Consider the following 19043-nt stretch of genomic DNA (forward strand, 5'->3'; position numbering starts at 1 on the left):
TCGATAGATCCCATCTAGATGCAACTATATTCCAAAATGAATCTACTGTAGCCAATCCGCACTACAAGGACCCGAATGGCTAGGGCCCAAGTTCACATACTCGTCAAACTACAGCAACCTCATAGTGAATAGCTGAGGCATCGCAGGTCAAAGGACCAGTCATACAACTGCAGCATAAGTAGTCACGACGAGTGAATAGACATCTATGTGACTACTATCTTTGGTCACGCTCAGTACTTTGTTCTCTAAAAAGTACTTGCATAATCACTCCAGTGTCTCTATACCGTGGACTCAAGACTCGTCCATCTGACTAAGTGATCTGTGCACTAATCTCAACGGATCAATCATCGTCCCTCGTGATGGATCCATCGATTAGGAGCATTTAGAAATTAATCCCTAATGACACATGCCTCAAATTCTCAACTTCTTGAGAATATGTGTCATCATCTATTAATTTTTTGGACGATTCATGGACACATACAAACATGAATGAAAAATAAATTGCCCAATCTTATTTATCTATAAGTGTCAAATTACAAATTTATGCCCCAGATTACAAATATGCATCAGCCACGTTGGTTTCTAAGGCATACTTCTAACAGTTTTCTCTATGGTACTAAGATCAAGTCGAATCCTAAAGATCATGAGCCACCTCCAACTTTTGGCGAGCCGACACCAGATGACGCAAATCGACTTCGATAAGAAAAGGCAGAAAGATTAGTTTTCTGGCATACTGAGATCGAGTCGATACCTAAAGATCGCGAGTCGCCTCCAACTTTTGGCGAGCCGACACCAGATGACGCGAGTCGACTCCGATAAGAAAAGGCAAAAAGATTAGTTTTCTGGCACACTGAGATCGAGTCGATACTTAAAAATCACGAGCCGCCTCCAACTTTTGGCGAGCCGACACTAGATGATACGTGTCGACTCCAACAAAAAAAGGCAGAAATATTAGTTTCTGGCACTCTAAGATCAAGCCGATACTTGAAAGATGTGAGCCGTCTCCCACTTGTGGAGAGTCGACTCCGGAATGTCACGAGCCGACTCCTAGAGGATAGCTGGGTAAGTACTTTTAAAAGATAAAGTCGGGGAGTCACCACCTGAAGAGCATGAGTCGACCCCAGCTATAGTCGAGCCATCTCCAAGTCGCGCGAGTCGACTTCAATCTCAACGGTGACATTGTCAGGTTGCACAGTTGAATCAGAATGGTTCTTTCACTTTTTGTAACGGCTAGTTTTCAAAAAGGAAGGCTCTGAAAAGTGTTTAAATGGAGAAAGAAGACAAGAACAAAGCATCCATTGAAGAGCATTCAAGTTGATATCCACCAAAAAGGATTGGAGCCTTTCTCAAAGCAAAACGAGGAGTAATTGCCCCAACATCAAATTCAGAAGTACTCCTCTCATTCAAGGCTCGATTAACTGTTCCTCAACCACCAGCATATTGAAGAGAGGATCCAGAAGAGAAGAAGCCACATCCTACTTCAACATAAAATCTGTTTGAAAGCTTCTTCTCTTTAATATTGTTTTTATTGTGCTGTAACTATATAACTTTTACGTTCTATTATTATACTTGATTCTAAGGAGAACAAGGTTGGTTGGTGAACCAATGTAAAACCAGCAAGGTAGGTTATGGTTGGTGAACCAAGGAAAACCAAATGGGTTAGATTGTAATTCCGGATAAAACAATTAGTTTGGTTGTAGTCGATGATCCTATGAAAACTGACCGAGTTCGTTGTGATCTCGTGAAAACAACAAGTTAGGTTGTGAGCTTGTAAAACAACTGACTGTAAAAAGATTTGGGGAGTGGACGTAGGAGCAGGGTTAGCTCCGAACTACTATAAAACTTATTGTGTTTGTGTTGTGGTTCCTTGAGTATCTCGTTTCCATTGCTTTCTTTATAGTTAAGATTTATCTCTTAGATTAAAATCAAGAAAGCTTTCATAATCTCATTTGATATTTCGAAAAGAAACTAAAGTTATTATTCATAACCCAATTCACCCCTCCCCCCCCTTCTTGGGTTGTCTATTGGACAACACACATCCTTTCCATTGATCTCATGCACTAACAGGGATGCAAAGGACTTTAAACCAAGAAAAACCTCGGCCAAACCCAAGGTGTGTTTGTTCTACTTCACAGCCAGTGAACTAAATCTGAATAGGCTAGTTTAGGCCAAACACCTTCTTGCACTTCGAAGATAGAGGTTCGGCCTCTATCTAGGGTGGCTGAATAGGAATAGCCTCGAGAGGAGCTGAAAGAAAAAAGATAGGTATATATGACTTAGTATTTGTTGCTGCCCTTTTCTTTATCCAGTTTTGGACAAGCCAGTGAACTTGGAATCCTTGGAGAGCTCGGTTGGTCGAGGTAGAGGGTAGTCTGCTAAGTTTGGCTAGGCGAGGTCTGGATGCATGCAAGAGCATTTTAGCGGTGTCATGCAAGCTGGAAAGATATGGGTCGAATGGAGGATAGAGAGTAGTATGGGTTTAGATACCTCGACCTTTGATGACTTTCACCACCATCACACCACCATTCAAAGGAGATGGAAATAGATAGTGTGCAGCACTAGGCTACAATGAAATGGATGTAATGCTGAACTATGGTAGGGGTGTAGCGTTGGGCTACGGTAAGGGTGTAGTGCTGGACTAAAGTAGAAAGCTAAGTTACGCTTGCTTATAAAATAAATGAATATAGTAGATATAGAGATAAAGATGAACTAATTGAATTGATTGTCGAAGTTTTTCCTTCTACATAGTATAATTCTACTTATTTATTTAAGTACATAGTAATAGCCCACAAATATAATAATTATCTACTCTAACAGTTGCTTCCCATATTTCATCTCCACACTTGACAATTTTAATAACTTCTGCCAACCATCTTCCCGCTACGCACAAGCATAACTATGGTGCAACTACCTAATTGTCATGCCCCATTGACCTTTAGCTTATCTGATGTAACTTGTGTTGGTTGTCTCTTTTGATTCGGCCTACCATTTAGTCTTCTGTTCTTAAGAACTTGAGATTGGTATATTTGCCTCAGCCTTCTATCAAACTGGCTCGAGACTTAGTCGTTCAGCCTAGTTTTTCTACCTCAGGGCTGAATTCTATTTGTTTGACTTAGGTCTCCACCCATGCGTGATTTTAAAGTCTAACTCTATCAATTTTTAGCTAGAGTTACATGATTCTTATCCATTCTAATTCTATTAAACTTCATCCATAATGCTTGCCTCTGGCTGCTAGCTACATAGTCGAGATGTGGTGTAAACAACATTTGAATAAGTCAACAAGAAAATTCATAAAGTCACCCTTATAGTCAGGTGAAATGCTGATAGCCCTACTATATGCTCTCCATTCCCAATCTGAGCAATATTGCCCAGTAAGTGTGACACGAGCCCACCATGATGGATTCGATCAGAGTGACTCCAAATATTCAATGCAATCAAAGAAAAACCTATAAAATAGATCCAACATCTATATTAAGACAATAAAGACTAGTTCTAGTTTATGCTGAAATTTCTAATCTTGCATTTTGTCACACTCCCATAATGATATCACAACCACTAATTCTCTGAACTTGTGAAAAAGGAAAGGACCAAATATTGAGCTCGACAATCTGATGAATACCTCAACTAGTTTGTTCGAGCAATAAACTAATAAATTTTCCTTTCTTATATATGGCAAGATTATTATATTTTACAAGGCAAAAATTTACAATAAAAATATTTAGGTTTGCTCAACTATTCATATTAGTAAGAATAAATTAAAATATTTAGGTTTGCCTATGAGACTTACCCTATAGAGTGAGGCAGAATAATACTGTTATGTTCTATAAATTGAGCCAGAATGTTGTACATATATGCCCCGAGAAATGGGCCAAAATAACGAGTTCCGAAGCAATCAGGGTGCCAATATATATGTGTGTGTTTGTGTCGAGAAATGGGCCAAAATAACGAGTTCCAAAGCAATCAAAGAGCCAATATATGTGTGTCCCCCTTTGTGATATCTAAATATAGGCTAAGAGTCAAAAATTCAAAACATATTAAAGCTTTTCATAAATCATTTAGACATCAAATTCTAGACAAAATATGCATAACATATGATAATAAAAGTAAATGTAATACTTTTACTTTACAAATTTGTGTCGATCCAAAATATAATTTGAATACAATTGTATAAAATTCAAAATTTGCACGTTAGTCAATTTATAATCTATTTTACATCAAATATTATTTAGAGGATAATAAATAGAAGCTTTAGAAAAGGTAACTTATCACATATCTCGTGAGCACATGCAGTAAAAAAATCCAACTAGTACTGAAAAATCTCTACAAAATATAATATTCCAAGAGATATTTTTATCAAATACAGTCATCATAAATTTTAAAGTAAAATTCTAAGTCTTCAATACTCCTGGAACCTAGAAAGAACTTAACAATTGCCTGGCACCATCAAGAGCCTTAAACCAACATGGAATTGACCAACTTCAACAATATAATTAAAAATCAATTTTTGTATATTTACTTATACAAATTAGCATGCCATAGGTTATGTTAAATTAAATTTTAGCCACCTTGTTAGATTCTGATCTTAAGATTAGTGTTTTTATATAAATTTTTCATTCTATTAGCTAAAGTATTACTTGCAGAAATTCAATAAATAAAATTTTATTTGGTGAGAAATAAGTTCTTGAAATTTAGTGTACATAATTAAAATACTAAAATATAATATGTATAGAAATTTAATAGTCAGATTTGTCCTGATGAGGATTGGAGGTAGAAAGATACGGCTCAACCAATAACACTTACTTCTTTAGCCTCCACTGTAGAACTGCTTGGTGCTGCATCATTATACTTGATACAGAAATTTAATATACAGAATTTACTGTATTTTAAAACCTAGTTTTAAAAATATATATTTACCAATATAATAGTCACTTTATTGTTATCCTATTGAACAAAAACTAATCACCAGCATTTTACTTTATAAAACTTTAAGTTACATATATTTAGTATACAGTAATTTACTGTACATATTTAAGAAACAAAAAAGTAATTTTAAAAATTTATAATTTACGGAATTAAAACGGATTTTGTTTCACTACAATTAATTGTAACAGAAATTATTCTATATGGACTCCTTCATATATCTGATAACTCATATATATCTATATAGAAAACTAATTGAATATTAGAATAATACAGATAGAATAAAAGAAAAGAAGAAAATTATTACAGAAACTTACAAACTGTCGAGATCGATATGCATACAGAAGAAAAAAAAAGAGTAAGAGCATTACTAACCTTCTTATGAGAGAGAGAGAGAGAGAGAGAGAGAGAGAGAGGGGGCGCGGCAACGAGGCCCCCGTCAACAGCGTAGGAAGGCTCAATTCACTTAATTATTAGATTAGTCGAGTCCCTCGTGGACTCTCCTTAGCTAGCTCCAGCACTCTACAGTAGCACCTCTATTTATAATTATGAGAATTTCGATAAAAATGCCAGTACCAGCTTGCACACTCGTTCGTACATCCAGGTAATTATTAGTGTTTGTTAACTGAGAACTGGAACGGGAGGAAGGTCGCCCAAAATCAGGTGAAAATGCAGGAATTCAACCCAGATAATTTGTACCAACCTCTAATAACTTTACCACTGCACTAGACAATAGTTCTCAGCATGTTTTAAAATAAATAAAATTTCAATATTTTCTATCCAGCTATACAACAAAATACAATGATTTGTATGTGATACGTATTTGAGAGTTTTAAAGCATCAATTCATAAACAAAAGAGCCTTCGCAACTCTCTAAAGAACAAGTTTTGCTTACTATAGAATAGTTGTTGCAGACTAGCTATGATGGAAACGAGATAATCCAGATATTCCTCTGGCAAAAATAAAGAAATAAGTCAGGATTCTCGTTAGTGCAGTAATGGATGCACATCACACAAGGATCGCAAATGGTATACTCTGTCAGACAGACTGTTTAAGTTCTTTGTTGAAGAGACTTGCAATCCTTAAACCAGCATGAATTCCTCTGCATTAATAGATCAACAAAATGAAATTTTATGCAAACTATGACTTATCTCCTGATGCAAAAGATAAGGAGTTCCATAATCAGTGTCATCCAGAGAGAAGTCAGGAGATAGATATTGTACTCCATTTCCATGACAAACATTTAGGAATAATTTTCTAGGACAATTTCAACTTACATGTAAGCTGGTCTCTTTTAAATTCTCCAGCGACTCCGCCAACTCTACTTGCCTCAATGAAGTGGCATTCAATGCCTGCACAAACCAATGACGCAAAAAATAAGCCAATGTGTAGGAGGTTAAACTATTTCAATAACATTAAGATTAAACTGTTTTAGCTGATAAATATGGGAGTAGATAGACAATTCAACAATTTAGGAAAGTACTCACATCCTTTGTCTTTTGTAAATCATACTCTATGGATTTGATTCTATTCAGTGATTCTAGAATCATGATTTCCTTTTCTGCAGGAATCTTCTTAGGCTTTGTATTTAACTCAACTACCAGTTCTTCTAACCTCTGCAGCCTATCCAAGCATGAAAGGACGGCATCTCGCTTGGCATCATGCGAGGCAAGGTGGTTGGTAGGATTTGCATTTGCAGAATCCATTCTATGATGGTCCCATATCCTCACATCCACTTGATGAAAGGCCACATTTCTCAGCCCAAAAAGTATAAGTAAAATTGCTAGCAGTTTCATGATGAAGCGAGTCAATGCTCGCATTAGCGTAAGGAACTTGGTTGATGAATTCTCAGGCATAGAATTATCAGATGAAGCACCTGTCACAAAGGCCAAAATGGTTCTGTAAGATACAGTGAATTCCACAAGGACAACTTGAGCTCGTGAGAAGTGATGGGAAAATCGTGAAATGTAGCAAAACAAAAAAATGCACAAATACAATATTACACTTGACATAAAACTAACAGTTTGAATATAATGTCAACCAAAAAAAAATCAATCTCGAAAATAAATTATAATGGAAAAGTAACTAATTGTAAGGATGTAAGAAGTCTACTAATTAGATGTTAAAAGACTTGATCATAAGATGTTAAAGTTTGAAGGATGTTAGTATTCATGCTTCAGGAAAAAGGGAAAGTAATATAAATGCAACGAAGGTGATTAAAACTAAGAGAGAGAAAAATAAAAGAAAAGACAGAGTAGAATTCAAGGTCCGAGAGTGTTACCAGTGAATTAAATGTGTTAAATAGAGAAGCAAAACATACTTGCAAAGCTTCAAAAAGAATCCAAGTGCCAAAACAAATTGGCAAGAAAACTAACAGGCAGAGCACAATGATCTATATAGTAGTTAGGCCTAAAAATGGGTGATGTCATCATGACAAATTAGCAGAATTGTGGAAGGAGACGGCGAACATCAATATGCATAATAACTTGGAGAAAATGATAAGACTAAAGAATTAATAGAGGTTGTTGAATGCCATATTGTTCCTCTATTATAATAGGGCAGCAATTGGCTCTGCATACTATTCGTTCAACGAAAGAATCAATTCCAATAAAAAAGGCTTTATGAGAATAAAGAGCGGAGGAAAAAGGTTTTATTGTTTCAATAGATATACTTCATGAAAAATTTTATAACCAAGAAAAATGAAGAGGTAGGGGCAAACAACATTATAATATCTATATGCATAATGATGATATCTAGATCAATACAAAGCAGTGCAGAACAGAATTTGAGCAACATATTGAGCTTGAGAGGAAAACACAAGGAAACAAAAACCAAAGAGAAAATAATTATTATAAATAACAAACTCAAGTTTATATAGGCAGATCAAATTTCAAACTAAAATCTCAATCTTATAATAAACTACAAAAAAGGCAAAAGCAAGATAAAAACGTGCAGGTGGTCTATACAAAGATGTAACTCATGCACATTAAGGAAGAACATATCTAAGGCAATGTTGACCCTAGAATTGATTTTGATGATCACAAAACTTTGTGGTATAATTACTAATATTTGTGTTGCAAGAAAAATGTTATTTTGTAGGAAGCATAGCAAGAGAGCTAATGATTTTCAAAGAGAGAGCCAAAAGAATAGTCAAAAAGCCGACTCCTGCAAGCCTCGAGTCGACTCTAGCACAAATGGTAACTTTGGCACAGAGCTCGAGTCGACTCCGACATTCCATGAGCTGACTCCCACAGGAAAAGACAGAAACACACTTTTGAAAGAACAGTGCGCGAGTCCACTCCCGACTTACGCGAGCCGTCTCCCGCAAAGAATAACATAATGTTATTTTTGAAGAGCCCGATCTCGAGCCGACTCCCAACAGGCGCGAAACGTCTCCTATCTCAGATGAGCCATCTCCCATAATGGCCGAGTCGACTCCAAGTCTGCTGACACCTCCAACGGCTAGTTTTTCAGGATTTCAACGGCTCTCTTCCACTTTCTAACGGCTAGTTTGGGTCTCTAAGGTTCTTAAAAGCTTATAAACACATGCGAGCACCTCAAGAACAAGAAGAGGAAAAATCCTATCAAAAGAAAGAGAGAAATCTAAGAGTACCTAAGCTTCCCAAGTCAAAATCCTCAAGTGAGTTTTAGAGCCAAATCTTTGTGTGAGAAAATCAGTCAAAGCAAAAGCAGTGATTCAAGTGAAGAGTTGGCAGCTTGCATTCAAGGCCCTTCATCCACAGTCAACTACTCTTAATAGCTTCAGAGCTTCTATTTATTGTTCAATTTATTTGAGCTCTGTTTTTGTTACAGCATTTAATACTTTGTTTTAATTGCTGTTGTAACTGCTTTCATTCTTACACTTGTAAAGGTTCTTCCAAACCTAAATTGGAAGTTATTGAATCAGAAGGATTCAATAAGGAAAAAGGTTTGGTTGGTGTGCCTCAAAAAAAAACTAACTGGATTGTTTGTGAGCCCGAAAAATAAATGGTGTAAAGGTTTTAGTTGGTGAGCCTTTGGGAAGAAACCAACTGGGTTCGTTGTGATCCCGAAAAAACAATGAGTTGGGTTGTGAACTCGTAAAACAACCGCACTGTAATCAAACAAGATTATAGTAAAAATTTTCAAGAGGTCTTGGGGAGTAGATGTAGGTGCAGGGTGGCACCAAACTATTATAAAATCTTTGTATTTGTGTGTGTACATTTCTTACTTTGTTTATTGCATTTATATTTCAGTCATTTACTTAAGAATTATTTTATTCCGCTGCACTTAGAAGAAAAGTTTTGGAAAACCCAATTCACCCCCCCTCTTGGGCTGCATCTTCTAGGCAACAATTGGTTTCAGAACAAGGTTCTCTGTAACTTTTGTAGACTTAACCGTCTAGAGCCAAAGAACTATGGCAACCCCTGTAGGAACTTTGATGGCCGAAGGTCAATCCACAAGCAGACCCCCACTGTTTGCTGGATTGAACTACAGTCTTTGAAAGATTAGAATGAAAATTTATATTCAAGCACAAAGCTATGATTTATGGAATCTCATAGTACATGGTCCACACACATTCACTAACACTAAAAATGAAGAGAAAGTAGTTCATTCAAATGTTATAGTTATGAATATACTTTATTGTGCTCTTAGTGAAAATGAATTTTACAAAATCTCTATTTGCTCTTCTGCTAAAAAAATTTGGGACAAATTAGAAATGATTTATGAAGGAACTAGTAATATCAAAGAAACAAAAATTAATTTGTTAACACAAGATTTTGAAATGTTTAAAATGCAATCTTATGAATCTATTTCTAAAATGTTTTCAAGGTTTTCCATTATCATTAATGATTTGAATTCTTTAGGAAAACCATGTACTAATGCTGATCTTGTGATGAAAGTACTTAGATCTTTGCCTAAGTCTTGGGAAGCGAAGGTGACAACCATTCAAGAGGCAAAAGATCTAAACGAGCTATCATTGGATGAGCTCTTGGGTTCCCTCATGACCCATGAGATGAGCATTATGATCCAAGAAGAGGATAGAAATGGAGGCAAGAGATACTCAGCATTCAAGTCCTCCAATCAGGAAGAAAGCTCAAAAAGTGTAGAATCCGGTGATGAAGACCAAGACTTATCATCAATCACCAAGGAAACCAAGAACTTCCTGAAAATGAAGAACAAGAACAAGCAAGAAAGAAGATAAGCTTCAGCTGAGGGAGAGCTGAACAGAGAAAGAAAGAAGAAAGGTATGAGAAGAAAGAAAGCCTTGGCCAAAGGGGAGCCAAGCAAGAACAAGAAAAAGAAGTTGAAAACTTGGAGCGACAATGAAGAATTTAGCTCCAAAGAAGAAGAAATTGAGGTAAACAACTTGTGCCTTATGGCACATGATGATAAGGTAAAACCTGAACCCCCTCTTGATGTTACTAATAGATGAAGCTCTATATTATGAACTAAAACAGTCAGAAAAGAAAAATAAAGAATTTAGGAAAATAAACTCTAAACTATTTGAAGAAAAAAAAAATAGTTTCAAAACAAAAGGATCAATTAATTATTGAAAATAATGATCTAGAGTTAAAAGGTAGAAGACTTAAACGCTAAGACTTCAAAATTCACCCAATACAATAGTTACTAATTCTAATCATGTCTTCATAAAATGTAATTACTATAGAAGCAAGGAACACTTGGCACATTCATGTCTATTTAAAAACAATATGACTAGAGGAATTAAGAAAATTTGAGTTTTTAAAGAAAAAATAATTACTTGTCAACCAGGATCTAAGAAAATTTGGATATCCAAATCTAAAACTTGATTTAAATCAACACTAGAATATTTTGTTTGAAAGCTTGAAATTATTACAAAAGCTGAAAATTAATTCATGCATATATAAAAGAAACAAAATCCTAAGATAGAAGAAGATAAGTTTCTAAAAATGAACAAGTGATTCTAAAGTTGAAAATTTGATCATAACTATGATTATTTGAAAGAAACATAATTCAACTTAAATGAATTCTTAAAAATGAATGAAGGAATCTGAATCTGCAAATTAGGAAGAATGGATTGATTTTGATGAACCTCCTTATGTTGCCTTACTTGTCTTAGTTATATAATAGCTTATACTTTGAGTTTAGTTCTATAGAGCTTTTCTTATCTCAAATGAATATGATTTGATACTTGAAAAAATGTTCTCAATGGTTTAAGTTGTGCTGAAACTCATAGAAAACACATTTCTGAAATTGACAATTTGAATGTTTTATTGAAAATTATCTTCAAATTCTAAACTCCTAGATGGAATGATCAATTTAGGGGGAGAAAAAAAATTTCAGGGGGAGAGATCATATGGATCTTAATCGCATAAATCCATAACTAAAGGAGAGAGAAAGAATACTAAATGAGAAGTAATCCTAATACTCTCCAATATGTATCATCTGAAATTTAAATCTGAAAATCTTTGTGATACACCTTGAGGCTTGCTATTTGGTTAATATATCTTATGCATCAATTATGAGCCAAATTGCAATTCAAATAGTTGATCTTAAGTGCCTCTAATTTAATAAAAAAAGGAGGATAGAAAAAGTTAATTGTTGCATAATCTGAATATCTTGAAACTATTTAAATTTTCTTGAATATCTCTTGTGAACAAATTTAAAGTTGCTATTACATGTGATAGATTTTAAAATGCACCTAATGGGCAAATCAGTTGTTTTGAAAATTATTTGAAAAAGCATTTCATCTGTCACTATTAGAAAATCTGTTTTGGAATTCACTAATGAGTTCTTATTGGCTTGCACTTTAGTGTTTCAATCCTGTGCCAATTCATTTTAATGATTTTGATGCTATAAGTTTTAAAGGAGTAAGAGAGTTATCAAAAAGCTTCAAAAGAACTTTCAAATCTTTTTGATTTTAGGTAAGCTATGAAATTCATCACAATTTGCATTAATCCATGTCTTAGTTTCTGTGCACTAAATTGAAATATCATAAAAGAACCTTGAATGGATAGATTGCTCTGAAATATTCTCACTCACATATTGCTCATTGATTCATGATTTTTTTTTGCAATCTTTTTGATAATGTCAAAAAGGGGGAGAAGTTGAGTGAGTATATGCTCAGTATGTTAAGGAAGAAGATAAATGGGTATATGCTTATATGTAATGCTTTATGTCTTAAACTGAACTTAGAAAAGTCAGCCTAGAACGTAATATTTTGATTGTGTTGAGCTGATGATGATTTTCTAAAGCATTATCATGAAATATGCTTAGCTATGCAATTATTCCTAGCACACATACTATTTTTATACTTGCATTTACTCAAAGTTTTGTCATCATCAAAAAGGGAGAGATTGTTGACCCTAGAATTGATTTTGTTGATCACAAAACTTTGTGGTATAATTACTAATGTTTGTGTTGCAAGAAAAATGTTATTTTGTAGGAAGCATAGCAAGAGATCTGATGATTTTCAAAGAGAAAGCCAAAAGAATAGTCAAGGAGCCGACTCCTGGAAGCCTCAAATCGACTCTGGCACAAATGGTAACTTTAGCACAGAGCTCGAGTCGACTCTAGCATTCCAGGAGCCGACTCCCACAGGAAAAGGCAGAAACACACTTTTAAAAGAACAGTGCGCGAGTCCACTCCCGACTTACGCGAGCCGTCTCCCGCAAAAAATAACAAAATATTATTTTTGAAGAGCCTGATCTCGAGCCGACTCCCAACAGGCGCAAAACGTCTCCTATCTCAGACGAACCGTCTCCCAAAATGGTTGAGTCGACTCCAAGTTTGTTGACACCTCCAACGGCTAGTTTTTCAGGATTTCAACAGCTCTCTTCCACTTTCTAACGGCTAGTTTGGGTCTCTAAGGTTCTTAAAAGCTTATAAACACATGGGAGCACCTCAAGAACAAGAAGAGGAAAAAGCCTATCAAAAGAAATAGAGAAATCTAAGAGTACTTAAGCTTTCCAAGTCCAAATCCTCAAGTGAGTTTTAGAGCCAAATCTTTGTGTGAGAAAATCAGTCAGAGCAAAAGCAGTGATTCAAGTGAAGAGTTGGCAGCTTGCATTCAAGGCCCTTCATCCACAGTCAACTACTTAATAGCTTCAGAGCTTTCATTTATTGCTCAATTTATTTAAGCTCTGTTTTTGTTACAACATTTAATACTTTGTTTTAATTGCTGTTGTAACTGCTTTCATTCTTACACTTGTAAAGGTTCTTCCAAACCTAAATTGGAAGTTGTTAATCAGGAAGATTCAACAAGGCAAAAAGTTTTGGTTGGTGTGCCTTGGAAAAAACTAACTGGGTTGTTTGTGAGCCCGAAAAACAAATAGGGTGAGGTTGTAAGTTGGTGATCCTGTGAAAACCAACTGGGTTCGTTGTGATCCCGAGAAAACAATGAGTTGAATTGTGAACTCGTAAAAGAACCGCACTGTAATCAGGAAGGATTATAGTGAAAATTTCCAAGAGGTCTTGGGGGTGGATATAGGTGCAGGGTGGCACCAAACCACTATAAAATCTTTGTGTTTGTGTGTGTGCATTGCTTACTTTGTTTATTGCATTTATATTTCAGTCATTTACTTAAGAATTATTTTATTCCGCTGCACTTAGAAGAAAAGTTTTGAAAAACCCAATTCACCCCCCTCTTGAGCTGCATCTTCTGGGCAACAGGCAGCATTTCAAGATGAACAAATTTTGTGTTGGAAAGGACAAGTGCATGAAATCTTTCTAGACTCTGGGTTTTATCCTGATGTGGTCTTGTGGTAGGTTCACTTTTTTCCTTAAGCGTAGTCTATGATATTAAAAATTACTACTAGTGGAGCTTCACATAGATGTCTGTGAGGGAGAAAACTACCTATATACCCCTTCTGAATCAAAACTGCCCCTTTCTTAAAGAGGTCCCTAATGACAATCAACGAGGATTTAAAGCCACTTAGTGGTGAGATCCAAAAAATATGACTCAACACATTTACCAAACCCACCACCTAACCTGATCCATTGGGTTCATGAGTCAGGACAGATCAGACTTCCCTCACCCCACCAACTCGTTGGGTAATGGAAGGGTTGGTGACGAAACTTGCCAAGGAAGCTAATATTCATTAAAACTGAAACATTATTGTACCTAGCCCGTTATTATATTCATACATTTTTTCCTCTATTTTAGACCACTGGATATAAAATTATAAATATAATTGCTTAGATTCATAAAGATTTTATAAATGGAGAAGGAAACTAACAAAGCATGAAAAATTACTAGAGCACAAACAAAAACTCCAAATTGGTAAACATCCAAAGACAAGCTATGTGAATTTAATTTGAAAAGATTGTAAAATTATTTCACCAACCAAAGAAGGTGAAAAAGTGGGTACAGAGGTCTCTGTACTTTTTAGATGTTAAAACTTACCAAGGAAAGCTGTGAGCTTGAGCCTTTAAGGGGAAGCTTGACAAAGTCAAAAAAAAACAACTCCAAATTAAATCTCAATGAGAGATGAAGAATTAATTAAGGAAGAGGGAAAAACAAAAATCCTTTTGAGTGCTGTCCAATATTAAATAGAGCCATCCAATTCCCCATACTCCAACAATGCTAGATGATTAGAGAATCAAACTAGGTTACCCATGGAAAGTTGATTAAAATCCTTTGGTCTCACCCAAATATGAAAATCCTTTGGCTATAAATTAAAATAGATCAACTGAAATCTAACAATTCTTTAGCTTTAAATGATGAGGCACCATAACAAATTATTCTAACAATGGGTGATCAACAGTCAATGACTAGATGATGGGTTTTCAGGGAGATCTCAGCCTAGGAATCATAAACTGCATTGCCATACACTTTTATGGAAAGTTGTTAGTTAACTAACCAAACCTATTGGGCATTTTTAACATTACAAAGCCTCATGCACAATAAGTAAATATTATTTGTCAGACTCTGCAAGGTTTTGATCCAGAGGCAGGATTGGCCCAATGACAAAAGGATTTCTGTTGGTGGTCTCCAATCTTTGTGATGGTCTTGGCTCAATAGCATCTAGAATTTAATACCACAAAACTCAAGGAGGAAGGGTTAGATTGAATCCATTTCACATAAAGCATCTAGCTGACGTAAGTATGTGAAATGCATCCAGTGAAATAAACTACTTGGCCCCAAAAGAGTACGATATAGTAAGAATTGAAAGTTTGAAACAGTTTATTTATTCTAGAAAGAATACACACAACAATGAATTATTACACTAGCAGAATTTACAATTGTATCCATCACAGGATTGAAGATTTGAAAACATGCTATAGACTATAAGAATTAGGATGCTCCACTAAAAGGACTGTACAAATGCCAGAGGAACCTTTAAAAGTAATTATATAACATTAAAATAAAAGCAATATTTATCTAAATGTGCATCAGGAGAAATTGAAGTTTTACCTCCAATTCTGTTATTGACTTCCGGTTGACTAGTCAAGCTGATGGAAGCCTCATGTTCATCAATCTTAATCTGAGAGCACAAAATGTAACGTCAAGAAGAACTCAGAACATTAATAAATGTTTCATCTTCTCTTAAACATTCATGATCATATAATCTATATCATGCATATTCTTAAAGAAAAGAATCAATAATATCTTTTTTTGGCATATTATGAACTCACTTGCAAAAATCTTGGACCAGTAGGTCTATGAGTGTTTGAGGCCCACTTTACATGTATCTAATTGAATTTCTTCAGCATGCCTACAGTGTAACCCAGTAACCGACATGCCAATGACGCTTGGGCTTTACAAATCCTAGGTGCTGATTGCTATGCAGGGCATGGTGTGATGCAAGGTGCAGCACCATGTAATTCACAAACAAAACATGCTCAGTACAAGCCTGCACTCTCAATTGTGTAGCACACATATCAGGCATGAGTTTGAGGTGCCCTTCCATTTGGTGAGAGCAAGGTTCTGAGACACCATAAATGCATCAGGAACAGTTTCACAAGCCATGCTTCGATGGAAATGAGACAATAGCACACCAAATTCTTCAATGCAATGTGCAATAAGATAATCCACCTCTAGTATCTTAAAAAAAAAAAACTGGGCATAAAGCACACTAGAAGGGTGGATCATCCAATTTGTGACCCAAATGAACGCATTGTAGCATGCACTGATCAACATCTGTTGTGCTAATAAATGTTAGGACACTTGCCATTGAGTGGGCTGAGCCAGAAGAAGTTTTTCAAATTTTTCCAAGATAAATATTAGAGATGGCTACAAGCCTGAATGTATGACAACAACCAAGCAGTTATTATATCTAGAAGAGATCAGCCCACCTCATTACACCCTTGGTCCTCAGAAAAAGGTTTCTGTCATCTAACTAGATATTAGAAAAATGTGTGCTTGATAATAAGTGTTTTGTAAACCAAATTCAAACATCAAATGTATCTGTTATAACTATGTGCATGGATGAATATCAAACATGAGAGTGAAAATCTATAATAACAGTAATAACAGCACAGAAGCCTGCAATCAAACCAACAATTATCCACTTCCTTGCAATAGGAAATACAAATTTTAAGGATAACAATAGAAAATGGATTCTGTCCTTGCTTGCAACTGCCATGACTTCCTTGAGATCACGAGTCTCTTGCATGGACATACATGGTTCAGAAAGTTCTCGTACACTATGGATACCAGAAAACAAGGAGGCTTGCCTCTCAATTCCTCTTGTGATAAGCTGTCAGTTCCATCCTTGGGTAGCATATTTGTCCCAAAGTGTGGTGCAGTCCAGCTCTAATGAAGTCGGCTGTAGCCTGATTATGGTTCTAGACTTCTAGGATTATGTCCCAGCACAGGGGCATGGCTCAATAGGTAACTTTATTTGACAATCTATTAAGATTGGTTAGTATGCTGGACAAAATCCGCTGAACCGGTACCGAGACCCGTACTGGCCGGCGGATGGATCGATATGATACTGGTTCAGTACCATACCGACATACTATACAGTAGGGTGTACCCGTTCCATACCAGCATTCCCTTTTTTTTAGTGGAGTTTTTCAAGTTGATTTAATTAGTAATCAATCTTTTAAACTTTTTCAATGATTTTAAGTCTAATTTGACTTTTTTTTTTTATTTTTTTATATTTTTTATGTTTCTATGATTTCAGTTTAACATTAATGATACATCTTATTGTTTTAAAATGATACAAATCATAAAATAATTAGTGAGATATTGCATGCTATAAGAAGCAACATGAAATATTTCCAAATCAAGTAGTGAGGTGAAAAATATAAAATAATACAATCAATTACATATATTTAAAGTACAACATACATACCGATATCTAAAATCTCATCGAGTGCTGATGCCTCTCGTAGATATCCGGATCATCAGTATAGTCAGGAGGCACATCAGTCCACCCCTCTAACCAAGCAGCGTTGTAGTCTTATATGCTCATCCTATAAGGAACGCACTCCAGGTTATAAGCATTCTCGGATCTCTTGTCGAAGTTTTGGCTCTGAGAGATATTCCTTAGTTGATAAAATGGCTGTAAAGGAGCCCATCTGAATAAGTCGGCAACAAAATCCAACCCGTAAGATGCTCCGAGCTGCATAGGGTAGTAGCCACCGAAAGATGCCTCAAATGCACAATATCCATATCTATATCCCTGTGGGTCATAGGCTACCTGTGGTTGCGGATAATAGGATTCCGTATACGACTTGAAATTTGATGTCTATGTATTCTACTCTACGTACGAGGTCATCTGTAGTTGCATTGTGTTCTCTTGAATGATCTCGAGGAGCTCGTCTTCTATATGCAATCAGTCATGGCGGGCTCTACCAGATCGTGCACCGTAGTCCTTATCCTATCTAGCATGCGTAAATTGGGACTCACCAGTGAATCAAAGATCACCCTATGGCTGTCGCATAAATGACCGTCTCATGTCCTCGACTTTCTCCTTAGCCAGGAGATCTATGACCACCAGAACTACTGCTCCTAGTCTCTGAATCTGAATGAATTAACTCCTCCTCGACACTCTCTATTAGGGTTGCAGGTGCCTTTTATTTTTTTTTGGTGTGATGGGTAGTTGCCTTCTTACCCTTCAAATCTCTATTGGAAAAAGCATGTAGATCTAAATCATGGATTGCTGCTCCTAGTGAAATCTCTCTGGATGAATTTCTTTTGCTACCAAAAGCTCCTAGCATAGATGCAATACGACCACCGTCTCTACTGACGGTCTTCCTAACTAAGGTCCTCCTGAACTCTGGATCTGTCTTGCTACTCGCAGAACCAAAGCCCGACTCGTAGTATAAAGGCCCAAATTGAGCCCTATATCTGGCCACCTCATCCTACTACCATTAATCATCTAAGCTCATCTGCATGGCAGCCTGAATTTGTGCCTCATTGTTATCTGGAGCGGACGCCTCCTTTGACTCCCTACAGTGATAGAATGGTGGCTCTGTCATTCGGTGGTCCACCTTCGCCTTCTTCTTGGAAACTCTCTTCTTCGCACTCTAAAATCAGCGAAGTATTTTTCCATCAGCAGTCGAACCTCCTGTGGGCATTTTCGGCACATAGATACGTCGGGGCTAAGTGCTATTTCAACCTAGCTACCTCTCTTCTCTTGAACTCTATTGCACCAGTTGCACTTTCTATAGTGCCGACCCGAAAGTATTTGTCCATGATCCCAGCCAATATCATGCTCTGCCTTTTTTTCTTGATGGCTCCATTCTTGCAGTTTTATCAACTGCATCAATTTATCAATTATTTAAAAATAACAAAATTTTGTTACGATGAAGATATTTTTTTATGTCAAAAAATACATCTGATTTATCTAATTTATAACATTAATTTTTTATATTTTTTATTTATAATTTTTTTAACAATTTTTAAATTTAAAAATATGTTTAAATTTTATAAATTCAGAAGAATATATTTGCTACTTCAAACAAAGTTTTTTTGCATCTTCCACCGAAAAAAAAACTCCGCTGATTACTCATCTACCCCAGAGAAGTCCTCAACCTACTTCTAAATTATGTAATACGTACTATTAATTTTTAATAATTTTTGGTATTATTTATATATTTTTAATTATTTTTTAAAATTAAAAATATTTTTTTAAATATTAATATTTTAAAAAAATAATTTCAGCTTAGATTCATGTAGAACCCAATAATGGATGCTACATATATTTTTT

The 19043-nt window shown here is 35.7% G+C and overlaps 1 protein-coding gene across 3 annotated transcripts in view; it reads right to left on the reverse strand.

Annotated features, from left to right (window-relative positions):
• Window positions 1-5579: 5579 nt before the first annotated feature.
• LOC103697890 (phosphatidylinositol/phosphatidylcholine transfer protein SFH9-like) overlaps window positions 5580-19043 on the reverse strand; it is a 74597-nt gene continuing 61133 nt past the window's right edge. For 2 of the 3 annotated variants that reach the window (XM_039118169.1, XM_039118167.1), the window contains exons 10-13: window positions 15299-15368; window positions 6408-6796; window positions 6198-6272; window positions 5580-6022 (exon numbers count right to left, since the gene is read on the reverse strand). In XM_039118169.1, coding sequence (XP_038974097.1) covers window positions 5972-6022; window positions 6198-6272; window positions 6408-6796; window positions 15299-15368 — 585 coding nt within the window. In that variant the 3' untranslated portion in view covers window positions 5580-5971. The remainder of the gene's footprint in view (window positions 6023-6197; window positions 6273-6407; window positions 6797-15298; window positions 15369-19043) is intronic. The other variant, XM_039118168.1, reaches the window with a different exon arrangement.

This window comes from Phoenix dactylifera, unplaced genomic scaffold, assembly GCF_009389715.1.
Source record: "Phoenix dactylifera cultivar Barhee BC4 unplaced genomic scaffold, palm_55x_up_171113_PBpolish2nd_filt_p 000315F, whole genome shotgun sequence".
Classification (NCBI taxonomy): domain Eukaryota; kingdom Viridiplantae; phylum Streptophyta; class Magnoliopsida; order Arecales; family Arecaceae; genus Phoenix; species Phoenix dactylifera.